Below are 24,879 nucleotides of genomic sequence, written 5' to 3' on the forward strand. Positions count from 1 at the left end.
ACACTAGAAATCGGAGCAGAGTGTGCCATTCAGCCCCTCGAGCCAGCTCTGCCATTCAATAAGATCGTGGCCTTAGTTCCACTTTCCTGCCCACAGTCCCTCTCCCCATGATGCTTGACTCCCTTGTCAGTCAAAAATCTACCTAACTCAGTCTTTTAAAAACATTTTAAAAAAAAATTTAGATTGCCCAATTAATTTTTCCAATTAAGGGGCAATTTAGCGTAGCCAATCCACCTACCCTGCACATTTTTTGGGGCTGTGGGGGCAAAACACACGCAGACACGGGGAGAATGTGCAAACTCCACATGGACAGTGACCCAGAGCCAGGATTCAAACCTGGGACCTTAGCGCCGTGAGGCAGCTGTGCTAACCACTAGGCCACCGTGCTGCCCTACCTAACTCAGTCTTGAATATATTCAATGACCCCGGGCCCCACTGCTTGTTGGGGAATTCAAAACCTTCACAAAAAATGCATTCCATTGATAAATACAAACAGGGTGAGAAAGACCCATTCGTGGCTCACTCAGGAAGTTAAGGCCAGTATTAGATTAAAAGAAGAGACTAACAATGTTGCAAAAAAACAGTGGCGAGTCTGAGAATTGGGAGTGTTTTAGACACAAGCAGAAGGCTACCAAAGAGTTGATGAAAATGAAAAAAAAAGCAGTGGGGAGTAAACCAAACAGAAATATGTAAACAGATTGTAAGAGCTTTTGTAAGTAAATGAAGGGGAAGAGAGGAGCTAAAGCAAAGGGTTTTCTCTCTCCTTTTTTTCTTGAAAAGTGGTGTAACATTTGCCAACTTCCAATCTAATGGGACCACTCCCAAATTGCAGGAATTTTGGAAAACCCCTGAGGAGCAGAGACAGGAGAAATTATCTTGGGAATAAAGAAATAGCAGAGGCATTGAACAAATACTTTGGCTGGTATTTTCTGGCCCTGCCTGTCACTGTGATTTTCCAATCCTGCAGAAAGTCATTAAACTCTTGGCTGCCTCTTCGCATTCCTTGCGTCGGGTCCCGCTACAGTAGGGCTGGAAAAATCTCGGTCTTTGCATCTTCCTTCACAGCAGAAGACACAAGTTTCGTACCAGAAATAGACGGTAATCTAGGGGCTAAATAGAGTGAGAAATTGTAGAAATTAGTATCAGCGGAGAGAAAGTATTGGTGGAACTAAGGGAGTAAAATCCGACATGTCCTTGGGGCCTGATGGCCCACACCCTAGAGTTCTACAAGAAATAGTGGCAGAGGTAGTGAATGTGCTGGCTATGATTTTCCAAAATTCCTTAGATTTGAGAATGGTCCCATTATATCAGAAGTTGACAAATGTTACACCACTTTTCAAATAAAGAGGGAGAGTGGAAACAGTGAACTTCAGGCCAGTTAGTCCAACATCATAGAACATAGAACGATACAGCGCAGTACAGGCCCTTCGGCCCTCGATGTTGCACCGACATGGAAAAAAAAAACTAAAGGCCATCTAACCTACACTATGCCCTTATCATCCATATGCTTATCCAATAAATTTTTAAATGCCCTCAATGTTGGCGAGTTCACTACTGTTGCAGGTAGGGCATTCCACGGCCTCACCACTCTTTGCGTAAAAAACCCACCTCTGACCTCTGTCCTATATCTATTACCCCTCAATTTAAGGCTATGTCCCCTCGTGCTAGCCACCTCCATCCGCGGGAGAAGGCTCTCGCTGTCCACCCTATCTAACCCTCTGATCATTTTGTATGCCTCTATTAAGTCACCTCTTAACCTTCTTCTCTCTAACGAAAACAACCTCAAGTCCATCAGCCTTTCCTCATAAGATTTTCCCTCCATACCAGGCAACATCCTGGTAAATCTCCTCTGCACCCGTTCCAAAGCTTCCACGTCCTTCCTATAATGAGGCGACCAGAACTGTACGCAATACTCCAAATGCGGCCGTACCAGAGTTTGGTACAGCTGCATCATGACCTCATGGCTCCGGAACTCAATCCCTCTACCAATAAAGGCCAACACACCATAGGCCTTCTTCACAACCCTATCAACCTGGGTGGCAACTTTCAGGGATCTATGTACATGGACACCGAGATCCCTCTGCTCATCCACACTACCAAGAATTTTACCATTAGCCAAATATTCCGCATTCCTGTTATTCTTTCCAAAGTGAATCACCTCACACTTCTCCACATTAAACTCCATTTGCCACCTCTCAGCCCAGCTCTGCAGCTTATCTATGTCCCTCTGTAACCTGCAACATCCTTCCGCACTGTCTACAACTCCACCGACTTTAGTGTCGTCTGCAAATTTACTCACCCATCCTTCTGCGCCCTCCTCTAGGTCATTTATAAAAATGACAAACAGCAACGGCCCCAGAACAGATCCTTGTGGTACGCCACTCGTAACTGAACTCCATTCTGAACATTTCCCATCAACTACCACTCTCTGTCTTCTTTCAACTAGCCAATTTCTGATCCACATCTCTAAATCACCCTCAATCCCCAGCCTCCGTATTTTCTGCAATAGCCGACCGTGGGGAACCTTATCAAACGCTTTACTAAAATCCATATACACCACATCAACTGCTCTACCCTTGTCTACCTGTTCAGTCACCTTCTCAAAGAACTCGATAAGGTTTGTGAGGCATGACCTACCCTTCACAAAACCATGCTGACTATCCCTAATCATATTATTCCTATCTAGATGATTATAAATCGTATCTTTTATAATCCTCTCCAAGACTTTACCCACCACAGACGTTAGGCTCACCGGCCTATAGTTACCGGGGTTATCTCTACTCCCCTTCTTGAACAAAGGGACCACATTTGCTATCCTCCAGTCCTCTGGCACTATTCCTGTAGCCAATGATGACCTAAAAATCAAAGCCAAAGGCTCAGCAATCTCTTCCCTGGCTTCCCAGAGAATCCTAGGATAAATCCCATCTGGCCCCGGGGACTTATCTATTTTCACCTTGTCCAGAATTGCCAACACTTCTTCCCTACGCACCTCAATGCCATCTATTCTAATAGCCTGGGTCTCAGCATTCTCCTCCACAATATTATCTTTTTCTTGAGTGAATACTGACGAAAAGTATTCATTTAGTATCTCGCTTATCTCCTCAGCCTCCACACACAACTTCCCACCACTGTCCTTGACTGGCCCTACTCTTACCCTAGTCATTCTTTTATTCCTGACATACCTATAGAAAGCTTTTGGGTTTTCCTTGATCCTACCTGCCAAAGACTTCTCATGTCCCCTCCTTGCTCGTCTCAGCTCTCTCTTTAGATCCTTCCTCGCTTCCTTGTAACTATCAAGCGCCCCAACTGAAACTTCACGCCTCATCTTCACATAGGCCTCCTTCTTCCTCTTAACAAGAGATTCCACTTCTTTGGTAAACCACGGTTCCCTCGCTCGACCCCTTCCTCCCTGCCTGACTGGTACGTACTTATCAAGAACATGCAATAGCTGTTCCTTGAACAAGCTCCACATATCCAGTGTGCCCAACCCTTGCAGCCTACTTCTCCAACCAACACATCCTAAGTCATGTCTAATGGCATCATAATTGCCCTTCCCCCAGCTATAACTCTTGCTCTGCGGGGTATACTTATCCCTTTCCATCACTAACGTAAAGGTCACCGAATTGTGGTCACTGTCTCCAAAGTGTTCACCTACCTCCAGATCTAACACCTGGCCTGGTTCATTACCCAAAACCAAATCCAAAGTGGCCTCACCTCTTGTTGGCCTGTCAACATATTGTGTCAGAAAACCCTCCTGCACACACTGTACAAAGAACGACCCATCCAATGTACTCGAACTATATCTTTTCCAGTCAATATTAGGAAAGTTAAAGTCTCCCATAACAACTACCCTGTTACTTTCGCTCTTTTCCAGAATCATCTTCGCCATCCTTTCCTCTACATCTCTAGAACTATTAGGTGGCCTATAGAAAACTCCCAACAGGGTGACCTCTCCTTTCCTGTTTCTAACCTCAGCCCATACTACCTCGGAAGAAGAGTCCCCATCTTGCATCCTTTCTACCACCGTAATACTGTCCTTGACTAGCAGCGCCACACCTCCCCCTCTTTTGCCCCCTTCTCTGACCTTACTAAAGCACCTAAACCCCGGAACCTGCAACAACCATTCCTGTCCCTGCTCTATCCATGTCTCTGAAATGGCCACAACATCGAAGTCCCAGGTACCAACCCATGCTGCCAGTTCCCCTACCTTATTTCGTATACTCCTGGCATTGAAATAGACACACTTCAAACCACAGACCTGAACACTGCCGCCCTCCTGCGAAGTCAAAACTGTGCTCCTGACCTCTCTACTCTCAATCTCTCGCACCCCAAAACTACAATCCAGGTTCCCATGCCCCTGCTGAATTAGTTTAAACCCCCCCAAAGAGTACTAACAAATCTCCCCCCCAGGATATTGGTGCCCCTCAGGTTCAGATGTAGACCATCCTGTCTATAGAGGTCCCACCTTCCCCAGAAAGAGCCCCAGTTATCCAGAAATCTGAATCCCTCCCGCCTGCACCATCCCTGTAGCCACGTGTTTAATTGCTCTCTCTCCCTATTCCTCATCTCACTATCACGTGGCACGGGCAACAACCCAGAGATAACAACTCTGTTTGTTCTCGCTCTGAGCTTCCATCCTAGCTCCCTAAAGGCCTGCCTGACATCCTTGTCCCCTTTCCTACCTATGTCGTTAGTGCCAATGTGGACTACGACTTGGGGCTGCTCCCCCTCCCCCTTAAGGACCCGGAAAACACGATCCGAGACATCACGTACCCTTGCACCTGGGAGGCAACATACCAAACGTGAGTCTCTCTCGCTCCCACAAAATCTCCTATCTGTGCCCCTGACTATTGAGTCCCCAATTACTAATGTTCTACTCCTTTCCCCCCTTCCCTTCTGAGCAACAGGGACAGACTCCGTGCCAGAGGCCCGTACCCCATGGCTTACCCCTGGTAAGTCGTCCCCCCCACAAGTATCCAAAACGGTATACTTGTTACTCAGGGGAACGACCGCAGGGGGTCCCTGCACTGACTGCTTCTTCCCAGTCCCTCTTACAGTTACCCATCTATCTCCAGTCTTTGGTGTAACTACTTCCCTGAAGCTCCTATCTATGACCCCCTCTGCCTCCCGAATGATCCGAAGTTCATCCAGCTCAAGCTCCAGGTCCCTAACACGGTTTTTGAGGAGCTGGAGTTGGGTGCACTTCCCACAGATGAAATCAGCAGGGACACTGACGGCGTCCCTCACCTCAAACATTCTGCAGGAGGAGCATTGTACTGCCTTCCCTGACATCCCCTCTAGATTAAAAAAAAAAAACAAGAAAAAGAAAAAGAAAGGAAGAGCTTACCTGATATTACCTCAAACCCTGATCCCGCTGAAAGGTAAGCAAATTTAAAGGCACTCACTCACCTTCACGACAGGCCCCTGCTCCCGCTTCCCAACCACCGTTGGGGTGGGGGGGTTGGTTAGAGGAGGAGGTAGGGTGGGAAACACTCACAAAGTGTTTCGGGTTTAACTGTCAGTTGCCAACAGCCCCTCCACAAACCACCTTCAACTTAGGCTGACCGCACTGCACGTATGCAAATTTCCCCAGAACAGCTGATCAGTAGCTCTGCTCTGCTGCCCTCTGCTGGTTGCTTGCCTTTACTCAAACTCCTTGGGTCTTCTTCGCAGGTTCACCTTCGACTTTGGCTGACCGCACTGCACGTATGCAAATTTCCCCAGAACAGCTGATCAGTAGCTCTGCTCTGCTGCCCTCTGCTGGTTGCTTGCCTTTACTCAAACTCCTTGGGTCTTCTTCGCAGGTTCACCTTCGACTTTGGCTGACCGCACTCAGTTGTTGGGAAAATGCTGGAATCTATTCACAATTATTTTGACACCCTGGGCTGGTGCGTAGTCAATTCCAGCTCCAATTGACACAGAGTCGCAACGCAGTGAAATTAACTCTTAATTTTAAAAATGCCCAAAGTCATTGGTCCAACAACTACAGTCGCATAAAAAACCCCACCTGGCAGAACTCCTGTCTTTTTCTGTATTCATGCACGCTGAAGCATTCATGTTGTACTCTACCGGCTTTGAGGGTTGGTTGCATTATTTGTAAAAATGGAAAACCTCCTAATAAAATATATATATTAAAAAAAGAAAAGCAAAGGATGATCAGAACAAGAAAAATCTGCTGGCCTGCTGCCAGCCCTCTCTCATTTTATCCCCATCTAACACCATCCTCCCCCCCCCCCCCCCAAACCTGGCAGGTGACCAGGTGACTGTGTGGAACCATCCCGGACTGGTGATCTGTCACGGATTGCATGCTTTGCTGCCCACAGCTCCTTGGTAATGATCCTGAAAATGGCTGTGGCCTTTTACTGTGGCCTTGGACGAGTGCCACGGGTATATGACTAACTTTGACCCAAGGTTGAGACTCTCCCTCCACCCCATCATTCACAGATGCTTCTATCGAATGTGTCCAAACCAGGCTCTAGCTGTACTGAAAGAATATCAGGCAGTATCAAAAATCCGAACACAAGGCAACCAGGCGTTTCTGAACAACAGATCTATTTTCCATTGGGTTATTTGATGTGGTGTGGATGAGCACAGCACAGATAATGTGCTCAGATTATGTGCTGGAGACTGGAGGAGGACAAACTGACATAATCTCTTTGTGATTGCTGCACAATCTTCAATTAGGCGGACATACACATGGCTCCCTTTAAACCTTCAAAGGAAGCTTTCAACCCTCCTTTTTGAAGAGAGGTTTGTATTTATAACTTTCAAATTACAGCTTCCTCTTGAAGGATGACAAGCCAAAGTCTCCCAGAGTGCTCTTAAATCACCACTTTGTAACAGTTTTCACAACAACCTCTTGTTCTAAAATGCTGCCTTGAAAATGAAAGGTTACTCCATGTCCTGAAATATATTACAAGCTACAGAAGAGACAAAACTCGTCATAGTAATAAAGGTGAAAATGGAGAGTTCAAATGTTGCATGAGAGTTGGATGTTCCAAAAATGTTGGAATTGGCAAAGAACAAAAAATTAAATTATTGTTTTCCTATTTTGTGCTGTCAGAAGCCAGTGCTCATTCCATACTTCAAGGCAGACAGGACACTTGTTGGCAGGTTTCGCCCTGCTCCCTTCTTGGGTAGCTTGACCAGCTCCCCAAATGGCTTCCTATTCTTTTGTCCCCATGTTGTTGCAGCTCGATGGTAGCTCTCTGGCCTCTCTGGTCAGATGACTGTGGGATTTCATTTCCACTCCAGGAACTTGAGCAGAATGTATAGGTGGACAGAGGTCATAGGAACAAGAGCACGCCATTTGGCCCCCTCAGGCCTGCTCCACCATTTAACTAGATCATGGCCGATCTTCTATTCAATACCATCTCCCCACTCTATCCCCGTGTCGCTAATGTCATTGATATCTAGAATTCTGTTGACTTCTGCTTTGAACATACTCAATGCCTGAGACCACTGCAGTGTAGTTCTGTATTACTCTGTGTGGATAAGATGTTGAAATTGAGTCTCCGGGCAAGATCTTCCCAAAAGTGAAAAAAGTCCTCTGAATAAGGGGCCTGAATGGGGAATGCGTGGCCGAGGCTGCACATAGCCCCGTTTTTTTACAATGCGGAGCTCCACTTACCGGATCTCCCCGTTGTAGTGAGAGATCGGGACACCAATTTTAAATGATGTTCCAATCTCCGAGACCAAAAACAAATCCCCCACTTACCCCCTGCAGCCCAAAACGCAACAAGGAAGGGTCTCCCGACATCCCCTAGCACCCACACCGGGCAACCCTGGCCTGATCGTGCTTGCACAAAATACCAGATTGGTCAAAGGCAACCTGGCAGCGCCCCTGCCAGCTGACAGTGCCAACTGTGCACCTTGACAGAGCCTAGCTGGCACCCAGGTGGCACTGCCATGGTGCGCAGGTGGCACTATCAGGATGCCCAGGTGGACCCAGCAATTGCACCACCCTACTAAAGGGCATGCAGCTGGGGGCCTCCGATCCCCCTGGAGACCCCCATGATTGACGTTCTGTTTGGGGACCAGTGCTGAAAGGCACTCACCCGAAGTCCCCAAGGGGAAGGGATTAAATCCCAAAGCACTCCCTCCATAGGGACCCTTCCTCAGATAAGCACATCTAAACTGTACACAATACTCCAGGTGTGGCCTTGCCAGTAACCTATACAATTGCAGTAAAACATCTCTATTTCTCCTCAAATCCTCTCGCTATGATGATCAACATACAATTTGCCTTCTTTATGGACTGCTGTATCTGCGCTCTTACTTTCAGCGACTGATGCACGAGGACATCAAGGTCTCGTTGAGTATCCACCTCTCTCAATTTACAACCATTCAAATAATAATCTGCTTTCCTATTTTTGCTACTGAAGTGGATAACCTCATATTTATCCACATTATACTGCATCTGTCATACATGCACCCACTCACTCGGCCTGTCCAAATCCCGATGAAGCATCATAATGTGAACAGTTGGGGTTTTAGCACAGATCCCTATGGTAACCTACTAGTCACTGCCTGTCAAGCAGAAAAAGACCCATTTATTCCAACTTTTTGCTTCCTGTCTGCTAATCAGCTTTCTATCCATCTCAAGACACTACCCATAATCCCATGCACTTTAACTTTACATATTAATCTGCTATGTGAGGCCTTGTTGAAAGCTTTCTGAAAGTCTAAATAAACCACATCCATCCGTTCTCCCTGGTGAACTCTACTAGTTACAGCTTCAAAGAATTCCTTTCGTAAATCCATGCTGACTTTGTCTGATTACACCACTGCTTTCCAAATGCTGTGCTATGAAATCCTTGATAATTGACTCCAGCAACTTCCCGAGTTCTGACGTTAGGCTCACTGGTCTATAGTTCCCTGTTTTCTCTCTACCTCCCTTTTCGACTAGCGGAATTACATTGGCTACCCTTCAATTTGAAGGAACCATTCCAGAGCCAAAAGAATTTTGGAAAATGACCACCAATGGATCTTCTATTTCTAGCACCACTTCCTTAAGTACTCTGGGATGAAGATTATCAGGCCCTGGAGATTTGTCCACCTTCAATCCCATTAATTTCCCCAAAACCATTTCTTTACTGATACTAATTTCCTTCAGCTCCTCACTGAAACTTGTTTCTCAGAGCTTCTGTTAATTATTCATGTCTTTCTTTGTGAAGACAGACGGAAAGTATGAATTTAGTTCCTCAGTCATTCCTTGTTCCCTGATATGAATTCCCCCGTTTCTGACTGTGAGGGGCTTACATTAGTTTTTATTAATCTTTTTCTCTTTACATACCTATAGAAACATTTACAGTCAATTTTTATGTTCCAGCTGCTTTACTTTCCAATTGTATTTCCCCCCGCTTAATCAATCCCTTGGTCCGCCTTTGCTGAATTATAAACTGTTCCCAATCCTCAGGTCTATTGCTTTTTCATGCTAATTTGTATGCCTCTTCTTTGAATCTAACATTATCTCTAATTTCCCTTGTGAGCCATGGTTTGGCCACAGGTCCCTTTCTACTCTTGCACCAAATAGGAATAAACAACTATTGGAGTTCACCTATTCATTCCTTGAGTGCCTATCCGCTGTCCTTCCTCTCAGTAATGTTTCCCAGTCCATCATAGCCAGCTCACCTCATACTATCATAATTACCTTTATTGAGGTTCAGGACCTTGGTTAGGATAGGTGGTGGAACATACAGACAAGCTTCAGAGAGGAGGAAGGTATGAATCTCAGTCAAAGTTGGGATACCAATATCATGTGTGTGGTGTGTGTGTTAAACCATCTTTATTTTTATAAAGCCCAATATGAGTCCGAACAGTTACGTCTTTGGTCACAATACTCCCAATGTCCTCCCCACCCCATGTTCCTACCACCTGCTGAGCTCCACAACACACCTGGGTTACATTTTGCTTACAGACAGAAATACAAGAGACATCAAAATGCCTTACACAAAAGACAGGGGTGCAATGGTAGGTGAGAAGGATGAAAAGTTTCAAGTTTAGACTCACAAAATGCATGTCAGTCAAGAAAGTCAAAACGATTGGAGGGCAAAGGAATTAGGATTGATGCTAATATAGATATTGCAATTGATTTGTTAAAAATGTTTAAAAGGTGCAGACAGGGGCTTTTTGAAGGGCATTTCTGATCTTCCCTCTCAGGCCTCCAAATCTGCCCGTCCTCAAGGCCTCCATCATTCTCCAAGGTCATAACGCCACCCATGCCAAGTCTTCTGATCTCCCACTTCCCTCCTCCCTTCAATACTCTTAAAATGGCCACCCCACAAGCCTCCTATCTCCACTGGCCAAGGTCTCGGTTCTCCCCCCACCCCCATGACGTCGCTATCATCTCCCACCACTGAAGCACACTGGACCCCAAAATCAACCACCCCATCCTGGGATCCCAGGATTGGAATTCCTACCCATCCGAGGACAAGATCTCCTCCCCATCCCACTCCCTTCAGACCCTGGACTAGACCCCACTACCCCCACTCACCCATGAGGATCACACCCTCCAATGTAACCCAGAATTCCAGAGGCTCTGCTAAATAATCTTCCCCCCCACCACCATCTCACCATAGTGAGGGTAAACTGTAGGCAGGGAGACAGCGAGTTGAACCAAGTCAGAGACATAGGATTAAGTCCACGGAGACAATTGGGCACACAAGTGGGAGAGGAACCATTGAGCAATGAATGAGAAAGGTTCAGGTTCAGAATGATAGTGATGCGTGGGTGGATCTAGCAACCACTGCAGCAGTGAGAGAATCAGTTGATGGCACCGATGGAATATTTCACTGGAATATCCACTGGATTCAGAGAACTGAGGAAGAATGGAAAGTTTCCAAGGAACTAGCTGGGACTATAATCCCGTAGCCCAGCAGTTTAGAATAGAATTCCTACAGGGCAGAAGCAGGCCACTCGGCCCATCGAGTCTGCACTGACCCTCTGAAAGAGCACCCTACCGAGGCCCTTTCCCCTGCCATATCCTCATAATGCCATAACCCCACCTAACCTGCACATCCCTGGACACTATGGGGCAATCCACCTAACCTGCATTTCTTTGGACTGTGGGAGGAAACCGGAGCACCCGGAGGAAACCCACGCAGACAGGGGGAGAACGTGCAGACTCCGCACAGACAGTGACCCAAGGCTGAAATTGAACCCAGGTCGCTGGAGCTGTGAGGCAGCAATGCTAACCACTGTGTCAACATGCCACCATTTACATGGAGTTAAGTGGTTTATGTGTTTATTTCAAATCAAATACAAAAAATATCTACAATATTTTTAGAATTTCAACAAGCCATTTAAGAAAAAATGAGAACAGAGGTTTCTTTTGGTGCAAGAGTTGGAAAGAGCCGGCGTCACGTTGAAGTTGATGATTCACTGGAGACCGTTCCAGTTGAGGGTGTTTTGTGTTTGTGTGCGACATAATAAAGTGATGATTTGACATATTTATATTCAAAACACTTCAAAGGTGTTTCAGTTCAGGATATAACAATATTGAAGTGCTATTGTTTCCAATATGTGAGGTTTTTTTAAAGTTGAGAAATTGTCCAGACAACAGAACAAAATACATTCCTGTGGTTTTGGATTCGAGTTCAGTTTAAGAATAAAAGCCCTTATTGTTCTGTTTCAAGAGCTCTTTCTCAGGGTTGAGAAAATTCGAAATAAATCCGTTTTTTTCTACAGTGACAAAAATATACACGATGGCGGCCATGGGGCGGGGGGGGGGGGGGGGGGGGGGTGGGAGGAAGGTGGGGGGAGCACCTAAAATGGGGTGGGCACCAATCCCACCACTTTCCTGCCCAACTCCAACCTCTTCCCCATAATACGGGGGAGGGGCGCCAAGATCAGCAGTCAATAAGGCTTGTTTTTCAAGCCATTTGACCCTGATAATGCACTACCCATGTCATCAAAAGTTTGACGTGGGCAGCAGGGTGGGAGCGGAAGCCTGATTTTTAAACTTAAATGTTTAAAGAGCGGGAAAGAAGGGAGGGTTGCTCTGCAGGTACAAACCCCCTTAGCTCAACCCCACCCCCTTCCTTCCTACTCTAACTTGCTCCCTCTCTTATGTTGCAAGGAATATTAGTAAGTCTGAGAATTGAGAATGTTTTAGAGGCCAACAAACTTGATAAAAAGGGGAAAAAATAGAATGTAAAAGTAAACTAGCCAGGGATATGAGCTATTCCAAGTATATAAAAAGGAAGAGAGTAGCTAAAGTTAATGTTGATCCCTAAGAAGCAAAGACAGGGGAAATTACTTTGGGGAATGAAGAAATGGTAGAGACATTGAACAAATATTTTGTGTCTGTCTTCACAGTAGCAAACATTAGTTAGATAACAGAAACAGAAGACAAATTAGGGGATAAAAAGAGTGCGAAATACCAGCAGAGATAAAGTATTGGAGAAAATTAAGGGACTAAAATTCAATAAATCCAGAGAACCTGATGACCTAGGTCCCAGGGTTCTAAAATAGACAGTTGCAGAGATAGTGGATGTGTTGGCTATCATTTTCCAAAATTCTGAGATTCCGGAATGGCCCCTGCAGATTGGAAAGTTGACTAATGTAACGCTGCTTTTCAGGAAAGGAGGGAGCGAGAAAATAGGGAACTGCCAGCCAGTCGGCCTAATGCCAGTTGTTGGGAAAACGCTGGAATCTATTATTGAGGAAGTCTTAACAATGCACTTTCTAAAAAAATCATAGTCTGGTTAGACAACGTGAACATTGCTTTACAAAATGGAAATTGTGTTTGACAAATTTAGACAATTCCATGAGGAAATTTGAAACCTGGAGTCTTGTGGCAGTTGGGTATTTCACAATTCGGTGTATTTTCTAAGGTATACTTGTTTGTACTTTGCTTCAGCAATGATTAATTTTAACACAAATAAACACAGTTAAATGATTGCATAATAATCCTATCTTATTATGTTGAAAAGTCTTGCTGCAATGCCAAGCCAGTACAGGTGGCCAAGAGGAATTGGCACTGTATCACAACCCACAGTAAATGTATCCAGAAATAATAATTTGCTCCCTGTCAGTAACTTCCAGTTAATGCCTGATTTTCCGCATGTCTCTGGCACCTCCTATCGGACATTGGGTGGGTAAATGGTGGAAAACATAGGGAATAGGTTCAGATACGCGCATCAAGGCTCTACCTTCATCACCCATTTGCACTTTTCCTTTTTTGGGGTTGGATTCACTACCTTCTCCAATTCACCCAAAAAGGAGAAGGGTCGCAGCCAGAGGAGATGGAACTCCCAAGTCAGGATTTTCCTTTGTTACCAGACTAGGATGAGTTGCCAGCCTAGTATGCCAGGGGAAAGGACATTTCCCGGCCAACTGACTGTGGAATTGGGGCTCATCTGGAAGTCTAGGATCATTTAATTTTGCAAAGCATGTTTTTCTTTCTCACTTGTCCTTATTAGAGCACTGTAGCCCACAATGATTAACCCTCTGGTTTATCCCTGTTGCACCCCGTAGAGCCATTTTTTTCTGCCTCCTCTGCAAATGGTGAACATCAAAGGTGTGCCCATAGGGCATGGCTACTTGCCAGAAATGTGTACGTTACAGAACCTACCCTTGACCCCAGAAAATCCGGTAGCATTAACAATGGAGATTCATTGAAGGCAAGTCCCTGTGCATATGCAAGAATTATGGACGGTCGCACAATATTTATTTAACCTATTATTTTGCAATAGTAATGAAAAATTTACAGTTTAAGATATACTGCCTTTGGTTCGAAGAAGTGATTCAAAAAATTGAACTGAGAGTTATTGTTAGGATTCCAACATGTCAAAAATAACATTTGTGAATAGTAAAAGTATTATTTTATGGTGTGTAGGGAAAATACCAGAGACACTGATACAGGAAGCCAACAACCCCATGGGGGAATGCTGGGAAATTGCAGGTTAATTGAAAAGGAATATGTTCTATCAATTGAATTGAGTTGTAGAGAAAGGCAGGACCCTGAGGAATAAACGAGTGATCAGACAGTTCCAAAGACTAAGCAGAAACATTAAAATTTGGCAGGCTCACTTGACTGACCTCAAAAGCATATAGAGACACAATGGGGAAAGTCCAGTCAACAGAAGAAAGCATGTGACAAATGAACAAAAATGATGACAGGGTCTCAGTCAGGGAGAACAGATTGAATTACAGATGCTAGAAATTGACTTGTTTTGTTTTTAATTTGCAAATTATGCCACTTCACCCATGTCCAAAACTGCTCAGCAGATCTGGCAGCAACTGTGGACAGAGAAGGAATTTTACCAGAATTTGGCAAAGTGTCAGGTTCAGACTGGAACTGGCGTGGAACTCTTAAGTTGCAAAGACCAGGGCCAGGATTCTCCCCTACCCGGTGGGGCGGGGGGGTCCCGGCGTGTTGGAGTGGCGTGAATCACTCCGGCGTCGGGCTGCCCCAAAGGTGCGGACGTCTCCCCACTTTTAGGGGCCAAGCCCTCACATTGAGGGGCTAGGCCCATGCCTGAGTGGTTCCTGCTCCGCCGGCTGTCGTGAACGGCCTTTGACGCCACGCCAGCTGGGGTTGAAAGGACTTCGCCGGCCGGTGTAAGTCCGTGCATATGCCGGAGCGTCAGCGGCTGCTGACGTCATACCGACGCATGCGCAGGGAAGGGGGTCTCTTCCGCCTCCGCCATGGTGAAGGCCATGGCGAGGGCGGAAGAAAAAGAGTGCCCCCACGGCACAGGCCCGCCCGCCGATCGGTGGGCCCCGCTCGCGCGCCAGGCCACTGTGGGGACACCCCCCGGGGTCAGATCGTCTCGCGTCCCCCACCAGGACCCCGGCGCACACCCGCACCGCCAATCCCGCTGGTCAGGTAGGTGGTTTAATCCACGCCGGCGGGAGAGGCTTGTCAGCGGCGGGACTTCGGCTCATCATGGGCTGGAGAATCGCCGCGGGGGGCTCACCAACTGGCGGGGCGCGATTCCCACCCCCGCTGAATCTAGGGTGGCGGAGAATTCGGGACACAGCGGGGGCGGGATTGACGCCGGCCCCGGGCGATTCTCCGACCCGGCGGGGGGGTCGGAGAATCCCGCCCCAGTTTTCTCGCCAAATATTGAGCCTCTTGGAGAAAGAAAAAGGAGTTTACGCGTCACTCTGGTGGAGCAGAGCAACTGGCTCCACAGAGTACGGAGCGCCATCTTTAGGCACTGCAGCCTAACGGCCCTCAGCCCCCATTGCGGAGGTATCGGGGGCTCTCCCATCCCCCTTCCCTCAGTGTCCCGCTTCGGCCACTAGCCCCTGGCACAGGTAGGCACAGTGCCAACCTGGCAGTGCCAATCTGTGCCAGGGGGTAGTGCATCTCTCCGCCCCCCCCCCGCCCCACGGTGCCACTTACCTCTGCGCCCCTAGAAGGATCTCCTCAACTGCTTCGAGCTTGGTCAAACCTGCTGTAAACCTCACCGATGTTTACGTCACGTCAGCGAGGTATGAATATTTAGCGAGGGAGGATCATGTGGCGGGGGGAATGTTAAAAATATTTAAATTAATGGAAATCTAAAGGTCGTGAACCTCATGACGGCGCCGGTGAGGGGTGGGAAAATCAGGAAAAGCGTTTCCCAAATCTCATGGCACTTTCCGCCTGCGACACCAATCTGGGTCATGGCCAGTGTAGGCTCAAAACCGACCCCAGAGTAAACGTTTCGAGTCCAATATGATTTTTCTTTGGAACTGGAGAAAGGTACAAATGTCAACTTGCTATCTGCATTTTGTTGAAGGGACCCTGAATTAAACTCTGAGGGCGCGGTCCTCTGGCCACACTGCGCCAATAAAGCTGCTCGCCGTGGCTGAGTGTGGCTGGTGAAAGCCAGGAGACCCCGCTCCCAGGGTCTACCCCGTTCGCAACGCCTCGCGAGATTCAACGCAATCTCACAAGACGCTGAAAGGGGAATCCCAGCCACAATGGGCGGGATCATGTTTTAGCAAATCTGCATATTAGTGTGAGGCAGTAAGCCTTACTCTAACGTGCAGATTGCCAAGGGATCTGAGGCTTTGGGATTCGATCCCTTTGCCTCGGGGACCTCGGATGGAACGGCACTCGTGGGGGTCGCCCACGGGATCGGAGGCCCTCAGCTGCATGTCCTTTGGGCAGTGTGGTGCACTGGCACTCCTGGTGCCACCTGGGTACCAGCCTGGGTGCCAAGCTGGCATTTTCTATGTGTGGGCGATGGGACTGGGGTTGCCTGGTGTTGGGGGGTAGGCGGGGGGGGGACTCTCCAAAGTTGCATTCGGGCTGGTGGGGAGGTTGTGGGTTGTTTTCAGGGCCTCGGAGATTGGGACGCCATTTTTAAATCTCTCGCTACAATGGGGAGTTCTGGTGAGCGGAGCTCCCCATTGTAAAAAACGGGGCTATATGCGGCCTCAACCGTGCGTTCCCCATTCAGGCCTCTTATTCAAAGCGAGTCACTTTGAATAGCCATGTGTTTCTCAGCACATGGGAAACACGCGGCTAAATGTGTTCGCTTGTGGACTTTGTTACCTTTTGCGAAGATTGCGCCCTGAGTATCTGTCAAAGAATCAATTAGATGCTGGTGAAAATAATGTAGTGAAAATGCACTTAGCCCTGTATCAGAGTGAAACAGGTAAGGTTAATTTATAAGGTGAATTAAAGGGATGGATGGACTATGATTACTCTACAGCTTGAATTGAATGGTACTTTGAAAATGGACTGTCTTTCTTGTTTCTGCATGTTTTCTAATTGAACTGCATGGAACATAAAACCAACCTTTCCCAAAGCGCTGTTCAATAAATTGATATTGAAGAGAAAATTTATAGTGATGCATTCCGTTAAAACACAGCAATAAATTCAAATTTGGATCAGAGAATAACATGGAAGAACTGTAATGACTTGAAAAGATGACCTTGGGATAGGTGATTGATGGAATACGTCAGCAATTCGCCATGGCGATAACTCCCATGGGATGTAGACAGCATTTCACCTCAGGGGCAAATGGCAAAAGAAATATTTTTGAGTGTGAATGACTTTCAAATGTTTTGTCATTTTTTTGTTGTTGTTTTTCTTCCCTCTACATCTCCAGAAGTATTGAGATTCTTTTAATTTTTAAATGGTTAATCTTCATATGCGAATCTGGACAGTGAGGAGGTATTTAGCAGATGTGACAGAGGTCTCGTCTGCCATCTGGACAGCCAGCGAGAGCCCTGCGTCCCCTCTTTGCGGGAAGGCCCACTGTATTAAATCTGCAGCAGTGGCCTTCCCCGGATTAAGGAGCCTAGATGCAGAAGTCCTTCCCACTGGGAACTACTGTCCAATCAGAGACTTAGGATCACTGATGGACCCAGGTGGGTGATGGTGGGCTGGGGAGTGGGGGTCGCAGGGGATAATGGGGGAGGTATATCAGCAACAAGGGCAGGATGATGGTTCTCCCCTGCCTGTTGCTGGGCTAAAACCAGCAGCAGTGTAACAAGACCCTTATGTGGGCATTAATTACCCCTTGGCTGTCGGTAGGCCTTCCCACCAAGGATTTAATTGGAGATTTGGTGGCAATGTCTCCACCTGATTACACTGTCGTGTTAAGCACACTGTGATAACACGGGCTGCAACTAGATGCAGCTGTAACTGAAAGATACTCCAGACCTTGAAGTTAGTTCAATCTGATTTATTGAACTGTCACACAGTTAGCACAGTTCTCTGTGAATTCGACCCTCTGCTAACCTAAGTATGATTACTCTGTCTGACTGAACCAGACTAGCTGGAGGTGTTATGTGATATTTACACCCTGACTCACTCTGTAGATGTCCCCAGTGGAAAGAGGTGGAGTGTGAGTGCCTCGTGCCAATTATAGTGGGAAACCACCCCCAAGTGTTCGGCATGCTGATTGGTTATGTCCTGTACTCTGTGTTCATTAGCTGCCTGTCTGTATCTCATTATGTGCATGTCTGCATATCATGACACCCTACCACCCCCAAACTCGCCACGGGGGGGGGGGGGGGGGGCAATAAATTCCCCTGAGTATGGGAAGACTATAGGTCCAGGTGTCAGATAGGGGAATTACAAATAACTCCAATGCTATCCTTGTCTGTTGTCCCCACAGGTACTTTCCAGCCAGAGTCACTTGATAACTGTGAGGAAATCTGACTAAGTGATTTTTTCTTTCCTTATGAGTGTGAGAGCCATTTTCAGTGTTTGTACTGCTTTCAGACATCATCTAACACAACACAGACCAGTAATACAATCAGTGAAGCATAATCTTTGACATGTTTTGGTTTCAGTTAAGTTCATCCAAAGTTTCCACCAGGATTGTCTATACATAACCTACAACTGAATTATTTAGTCGTCATTAATACTGTGTTTTATTATTTATCACAATGATCTCAAGCAATCATCCCTTGATATATATAGCTGTGCTGAGCAATGTGCGTGTTTTACAATATATATGTTCTTAATATTTATTTGAATCCTTAATATAACCATAAGATACCTTACAAATGGACTCGCAGCCGTAGAACGCTTCCCAATCAGCTTTAAAACCCAGTTCTCAGGGAACTGCTTTCACCATGTGGTGCTTGGTATCTATTATAATGGTCGCTTTGGTACGCTAGGCATGAGCAGAAGAGAGGACTTGATGGACAAGCCCTTGACCTTTCGAACTCTCAGTGACCTGTTCTTTGAATTTGAAGACTCTTACAGGAAGTACCTGCATACTGTGAAAAAGGTGAAGATTGGCCTGTATGTATCACATGACCCACATAGCTTCCAGCAAATCGAGTGGAAGCATTTGGTTCTCAACACGGGAAAGATGAGCAGAGAAGAGACCAGGAAAGAATTGGAAAAGCATGCTCGAGAGATGAGAATGAAGGTAATTGTACAGATTTGTGGTGCTGTCATCATTAATAGATCTTAACTGAAATGGGGTGGAACCTTGTGCCGTGGGGAGTTTGGTGGCAGGATGTACATTTAAGTGGGCGAGAAGGCGCGGGATGGGGACCACCATCCCACCACCACCTCCATTAAATCCATGGGGGGGAAGGCCTCAGGATGCCCTCCCCATACTGCCACCAATTGAGGCCCCTAAGTGGACAATTAATGCTTAATCAAGGGACCCATCTTGCTGTCAGTGGTATTGATCTTGCGGCTGGGGGTCTCACCATGTGGGGATCATGACAAATAAACCCATGCATGCTTGTGGGCTCCTGGGGGGAGGGCAGATCTCCCGTTCACAGCTACCCAGTGCCTGATCGAGGGTCAAGGCATTGGGAAGGGGAGGTCGCTGACAGCTACCCCCCCCACCCTGCCCCACCTTGGCTGCCGACCCTCCTCCCCTGTGACCCCACCGCATGAACCCTCCTCCCATCCCCCACCTATAGCCTGGGATCCAGTGATGGCCTGAGTCATGGGTTGATGTCAAACCAGCAACAGCCATCACATCCCTGGTTGTGCTGCCCGTCAGTAGAGCTGGTGGTCTCTGATTGGCTGGCAGATCTCAACCACCTGGTCATCCATGTCCAGAGTCCTTGATCTTGAGGGAAGCTCCGGCGCTTGCCTGTCGTGAGTGGATAAGATGTGACGGACCTACCCAAAAAAATTTTTTAGAAGTATTTTTATTCAGGTTTTGCAGAATTTTTCATAAAAGAACAGTAATAACAATAATAACAAAACTAACTAGAGTGAATATTAACATAGTGTAAAAAGAGAATATACAATAACAATTAAATAGACATTACCCCACGCGACCCAGTCTTCCCACACCATCCCAATGCAGAACTCACCCCCTACGCCCCTCCCCCCCCACCCCCAACCCCCCCTCCCCCATGGTGCCTAGCTCTATCTTTTAAAAAAATATTTTGTTTGAAATAATTTTTATTCAAGTTTTCAACAACAAATTTTATCACAACAGAGAAAAACAGTAACCCCTGCCCTCCAATACAAAAACAATAAATTAACAAGAAAAAGAAATAAGCATAAAACCATGAGAACAAACCCCCATAACGAACCCGTAGCCCCCCCCCCCCCCCCCCCCCCCCCGGCTACCTTCCCCCGATTCCCGTCCATTTTCCCCTGATTCTTGGGCCACCCGGCTATTCTTCCTCTTGTACGTTGGCCACAAACAGGTCCCGGAACAGTTGCATGAATGGCTCCCACGTTCTGTGGAAGCCGTCGTCTGACCCTCGGATGGCGAATTTGATTTTCTCCATTTGGAGAGATTCCGAGAGGTCGGACAGCCAGTCTGCAGCTCTGGGTGGTGCTGCTGACCGCCAGCCAAACAGGATTCTACGGCGGGCAATCAGGGAGGCAAAGGCAAGGGCGTCCGCCCTCCTCCCCAGGAATAGATCTGGCTGGTCTGAAACCCCGAAGACCGCCACTATCGGGCATGGCTCCACCCTCACCCCCACCACTTTGGACATAGCCTCGAAGAAGGCTGTGACCTACCCAAAAATAATCAACACGGGACTATTGATGGTTCTCCAGCAGCAGCCAAGACCCTTGTTACTTCCACAAGGTTCTATTTATAATGTCTCTCTCTCTCTCTCTCTCTCCAATATAACCTCTGTATAGATGTATCTCTAGACATATCAAATTATTTTTCCCTCTATCTATATTTCTCTCTCTGTACAGGGTGGTAACTTTTGGAAAGTTAAAAATCAGGAGATTGTTTCCTGAGTTCTGACATTTAGGTGTAAATTTTTAGGATGGTGGGGGGCTCAGCCATCCCCACATCCCTGCCTACTCTACTTGCCCCGCAGCCATCAAATGTGCATTGATTGGCAATAGGCGGGATTTCCACTCCTCTGATTGGCCAGCAGTTCTCCAGTGCCTGCAGCAACAGCACTGCAGTGGCAGGAAAAGGAACTACATGGAACTGCCTGTGACTATGTCCCAGGAACCGGACACCCAGCTAAGTGTCAGGGGTCCCAGAGCAGGAGAGTAGGCCTGTGGGATTGCGGGTGGGGTGATCATGGTTAGGGGGGTATAAGCCAGGGGGGGGGGGGGGGGGGGGGGGTGGTGGTGAGGTGGGTCCGGAGGTCATCCAACTTTAAGGGGAGGATGTCCTCAGTCAGAAGGGGGCTCCTGATGGGGGCGTCACCCAGCCTTCCCACCCGAGATCTAACTTTCTTTCGTTTAGGTTTCCTACATCGATCTTCAATTTGCCCACTAGTCTAAAAATTGAGGCTGGGTGAAAAATCACTCTTAAGTGGCCATTTATGTTACATTTATAGAGACCGTTGGTTAGGCCACATTTGGAATACTGGGCGGGATTCTCCTACACCCAGCGGGGCGGGTAGTACTGAATGGACGGGGTGGCGTGAACCACTCCGGCATCAGCCCGCCCCAAAGCCGCACCTTCAGGGTCTAGGCCGGCGCCGGATTGGTTTGCGCCCCGTCGGCCGGCGTGGAAGGCCTTTGGCGCCACGTCAGCCGGGGCGAAGGGACTCCGCCGGCTGGCGCGGGTCTACGCATGCGCAGGGGGGGTTCATCCACGCGTCGGCCATCGCGGAGGCTGACACGGCTGGCGCATAGGAAAAGAGTGCCCCGAAGGCACAGGCCCGCTCGCAGATCGGTGGGCCCCGATCGTGGGCCAGGCCACCATGGGGGCACCCCCCCCCCGGGGGCCAGATCGCCCCGCGGCCGCCCCTCCCGGGACCCCAGAGCCCGCCTGCGCCGACAGGTCCCGACGGTGAGGGACCTAGTCCAATTTACGCCGGCGGGACTAGCAAAGAACCAGCGGGACTTCGGCCCATCGCGGGTCGGGGACTCGTCGAGGGGGCCAGTGCGAGCGGCCGCCGACCGGTGCGGCGTGATTCCCGCCCCCGCTGAATCTCCGGTGCCGGAGAATTCGGAGGCTGGCGGGGGTGGGATTCACGCCGCCGCCGGCGATTCTCCGTCCCGACGGGGGGTCAGAGAATCACGCCCACTGTGTCCAATTCAGGTCACCGCTCTACCAGAAGGACGTGGAGGCTTTGGAGAGAGTACAGAAGAGGTTTACCAGGACGTTGCCTTGTATGGAGGGTATTAACTATGAGGAGAGATTGAATCAACTGGGATTGTTCTCCCTAGAGAGACGGAGGCTGAGGGGCGACCTGATAGAAGTTTATAAAATTATTAGGGGGAAAAGTTGGGTGAACAGTTGGAGGCTTTTTCCCAGGGCGGAAATTACAATTACAAGGGGGCATAGGTTCAAGGTTAGGGAGGAAAGGTTCAGTGAAGATGCGCGGAGGAAGTTTTTTTACACAGAGGGTGGTGGTGGCCTGGAATGCACTGCCAAGTGAGGTGGTTGAGGCAGATACGTTAGCCATCTTTAAGACTTATCTGGATAGACACATGAACAGACAGGGTACAGGCGGTTGATCTAGATAGTACACGTGATCGGCGCAGGTTTGGAGGGCCGAAGGGCCTGTTCCTGTGCTGTATTGTTCTTTGTACTTTGTTCTAAGGGCCTCAACTGGGGCAAGGGCAGACTTTGTAACTCAACCCAGTGTAAAATTGCTGCAAGGGAGAGGGAATCTCTTCCTTGCAATTTCACACCCCATCCCCACCCCCCACCCCAAGCCTAAAAACTCACTGGGGGTGGGGGAAGCATAAAATACTGTCTTCACTTTTCCAGAATTGGAAATTCATCCAACTCCTCAGTAAATTGAGGAACTAAAGTCTTCACATTGTCAGGCACACAGATAAATGAAAAAGAGATTGATTTGTTTGGGGAAAAATAGCATCTGGCGTAATTCTTCACATTTTCTGGGCACCCTAAAAGAGAAACTGCTTCAACCTGTAACCAGGCTGGTGCCAATGCTATCACGTATACTCATTCTTGTAGATATAACAAGTGACTGATATTTTGCAGAGTTCCAAAATGCATTTGATAAAGTGCCGCATGACAGATTTGTGAGCAAAATTAGAGCTCATGGAATAATAGGGACAGGAGCAACACGGATACAAACTGGGCACACTGACAGGAAATATAGAGTCGTGGTTAATGGATGTTTTTCAGACTGGAGGAAGCTTCGCAATAAAGTTCCCCAGGGTTGGTGTTCGGGATCGTGCTCTTCTTGATATATATCAGTTTCCTAGACTTTCGTGTAAAGGGCACATTTTCAAAACATGCAGATGATACAAACCCTGGAAGCATTGTGAACAACGAGGAGGATAGTCTATGACTTCAAAAGGACAGAGGCACGTTGGTGGAATGGGCGGACAAGCGGCAGATGAAAAGTTAATGCAGACAAGTGTGGAGAAAAAAATAATTGGGTACTCTAAAATTTATTTTTCAAAAATGCAGACAAGTGTGAAGTGATTCATCTTGGTAGGAAGAATGCAGAGTGGTAATATAAAATGAAGGGTACTATTCTGTTATTGGAGGAGTTGCATAATGCCTACCCGGGCATAACTAAAATGAAGATGTTGGCACGGAGCTACGTGTGGTGGCCCAGCATCGATGCCGAAATCACTGGCATGGTCGAGCATCGCGACCAGTGTCAAGAATAGTTGAACTTGCTTGCTGCCTCCCCTCTGCACCTCTAGGAATGGCCCGGTACTCCGTGGGTGAGGGTACATGTCGACTTTGTGGGGCCTTTGATGTGGCCCATGTTCCTTTTGTTGGTAGACACCCACTCGAAATGGATGGATTTGTGCCAGATGTGGACCACTACATCTTTTGCGACCATCGAACGCTTGTGCCTGTGTTTTTGTGTCCATGGAATACATGTGGCCCTCGTTTCGGACAATGGGTTACAGTATGAAACTCCATCGGTTTACATCTTTCAATGGAATCAGGCACATAAAATCAGCACCTTACCATGTGTCATCAAACGGATTGGCCACGCCAACTGGCGCCAAAGCCGGCGCCAACAGCCTTTGACGCCCGCCGGCCGGCGTCGGGGCTGGCTGAAAGGCCTTCGCCGGTTCACGCATGTGCTGGAACGGCAGCTGTCGCTGACGTCACCAACGACGCATGCGCGGTAGGGGGATTTTCTTCCGCCTCCGCCATGGTGGAGGCCGTGGCGGCGGCGGAAGAAAAAGAGTGCCTCCACGGCACTGGCCCGCCCACCTATTGGTGGGCCCCGATCGCGGGCCTGGCCACCATGGGGCCCCCCCCGGTGTCCGATCGCCCCGCACCCCCCCCCCCCCAAGGGGACCACAGGGGCCCGCCCGCGCCGCCAATCCTGCCGCCACCAGAGGTGGTTGAAACCACGGTGCGGGAGAGGCCTCTGAGCGGCGGGACTTCGACCCATCGTGGGCCGGAGAATCGCCGCAGGGGGCTCGCCGATCTGCGTGGCGCGGATAGACTGAGCTATTGAGATCTCCAGCACTTGGGGGGAGGAGCTCGTAGACCTTAGGGGGGAGGATGTTGCGGCGAACATCGGGGGTCATGTGACCTCCCCGACTGAGGCCTCAGCAAACCTTGGAGACCACATGAGACCCAGCCTATCAGGGCAAAGCGGAGGCCGGGGGGGGGGGGGGGGCATATAGGCGGCCAGAGAGTGCTTGTGCAGGGGTTGAAAGTCAAGCGCGCGGCCGATCGTGGGTTCTCTTTTTTGGGTCTGGCTCTGCAGTCCGAGTCCGCCATGGAGCATGGTGCGGCCTCTGGCGGCCGCCGCAGTGCGCATGCGCGACCTCCGACCCGGAAGTGCGGGGGCCCGTATCTGCAGCAAAACCTGCAAGATTTACTCCTGGTCCCTGCTAGCCCCCTGTCGGGTATGGAACTCGTGTCCCTTTTTCCCCAGATTTTCAGGAGTAAAGCTCAACGGGCGGAATTCTCCCATCGGGAGACAAACAGCCGACGCCGGAGTGAAACCTGGAGTGTTTCGCTCCAGCGTCGGAGGCCGCTCCTCACCCCCTGGGGGGGGGGGCTAGGATGGGCGGCGTGTGAATTCCGAGCGCCCGGCCTTGACGCTTGCGTCTAAGTGACG

General features: G+C 48.5%; 1 protein-coding gene across 1 annotated transcript in view; it reads left to right on the forward strand.

Moving 5' to 3' along the window:
- The window catches only part of vash2 (vasohibin 2), a 198,134-nt gene that overhangs the window by 84,866 nt on the left and 88,389 nt on the right, over positions 1–24,879 (forward strand). The window contains exon 5 of the mRNA XM_038811273.1: positions 18,452–18,833. Within this exon, the coding sequence (XP_038667201.1) occupies positions 18,452–18,833 (382 nt within the window). The remainder of the gene's footprint in view (positions 1–18,451; positions 18,834–24,879) is intronic.

Source organism: Scyliorhinus canicula, chromosome 1 (genome assembly GCF_902713615.1).
Source record: "Scyliorhinus canicula chromosome 1, sScyCan1.1, whole genome shotgun sequence".
NCBI classification, from domain to species: domain Eukaryota; kingdom Metazoa; phylum Chordata; class Chondrichthyes; order Carcharhiniformes; family Scyliorhinidae; genus Scyliorhinus; species Scyliorhinus canicula.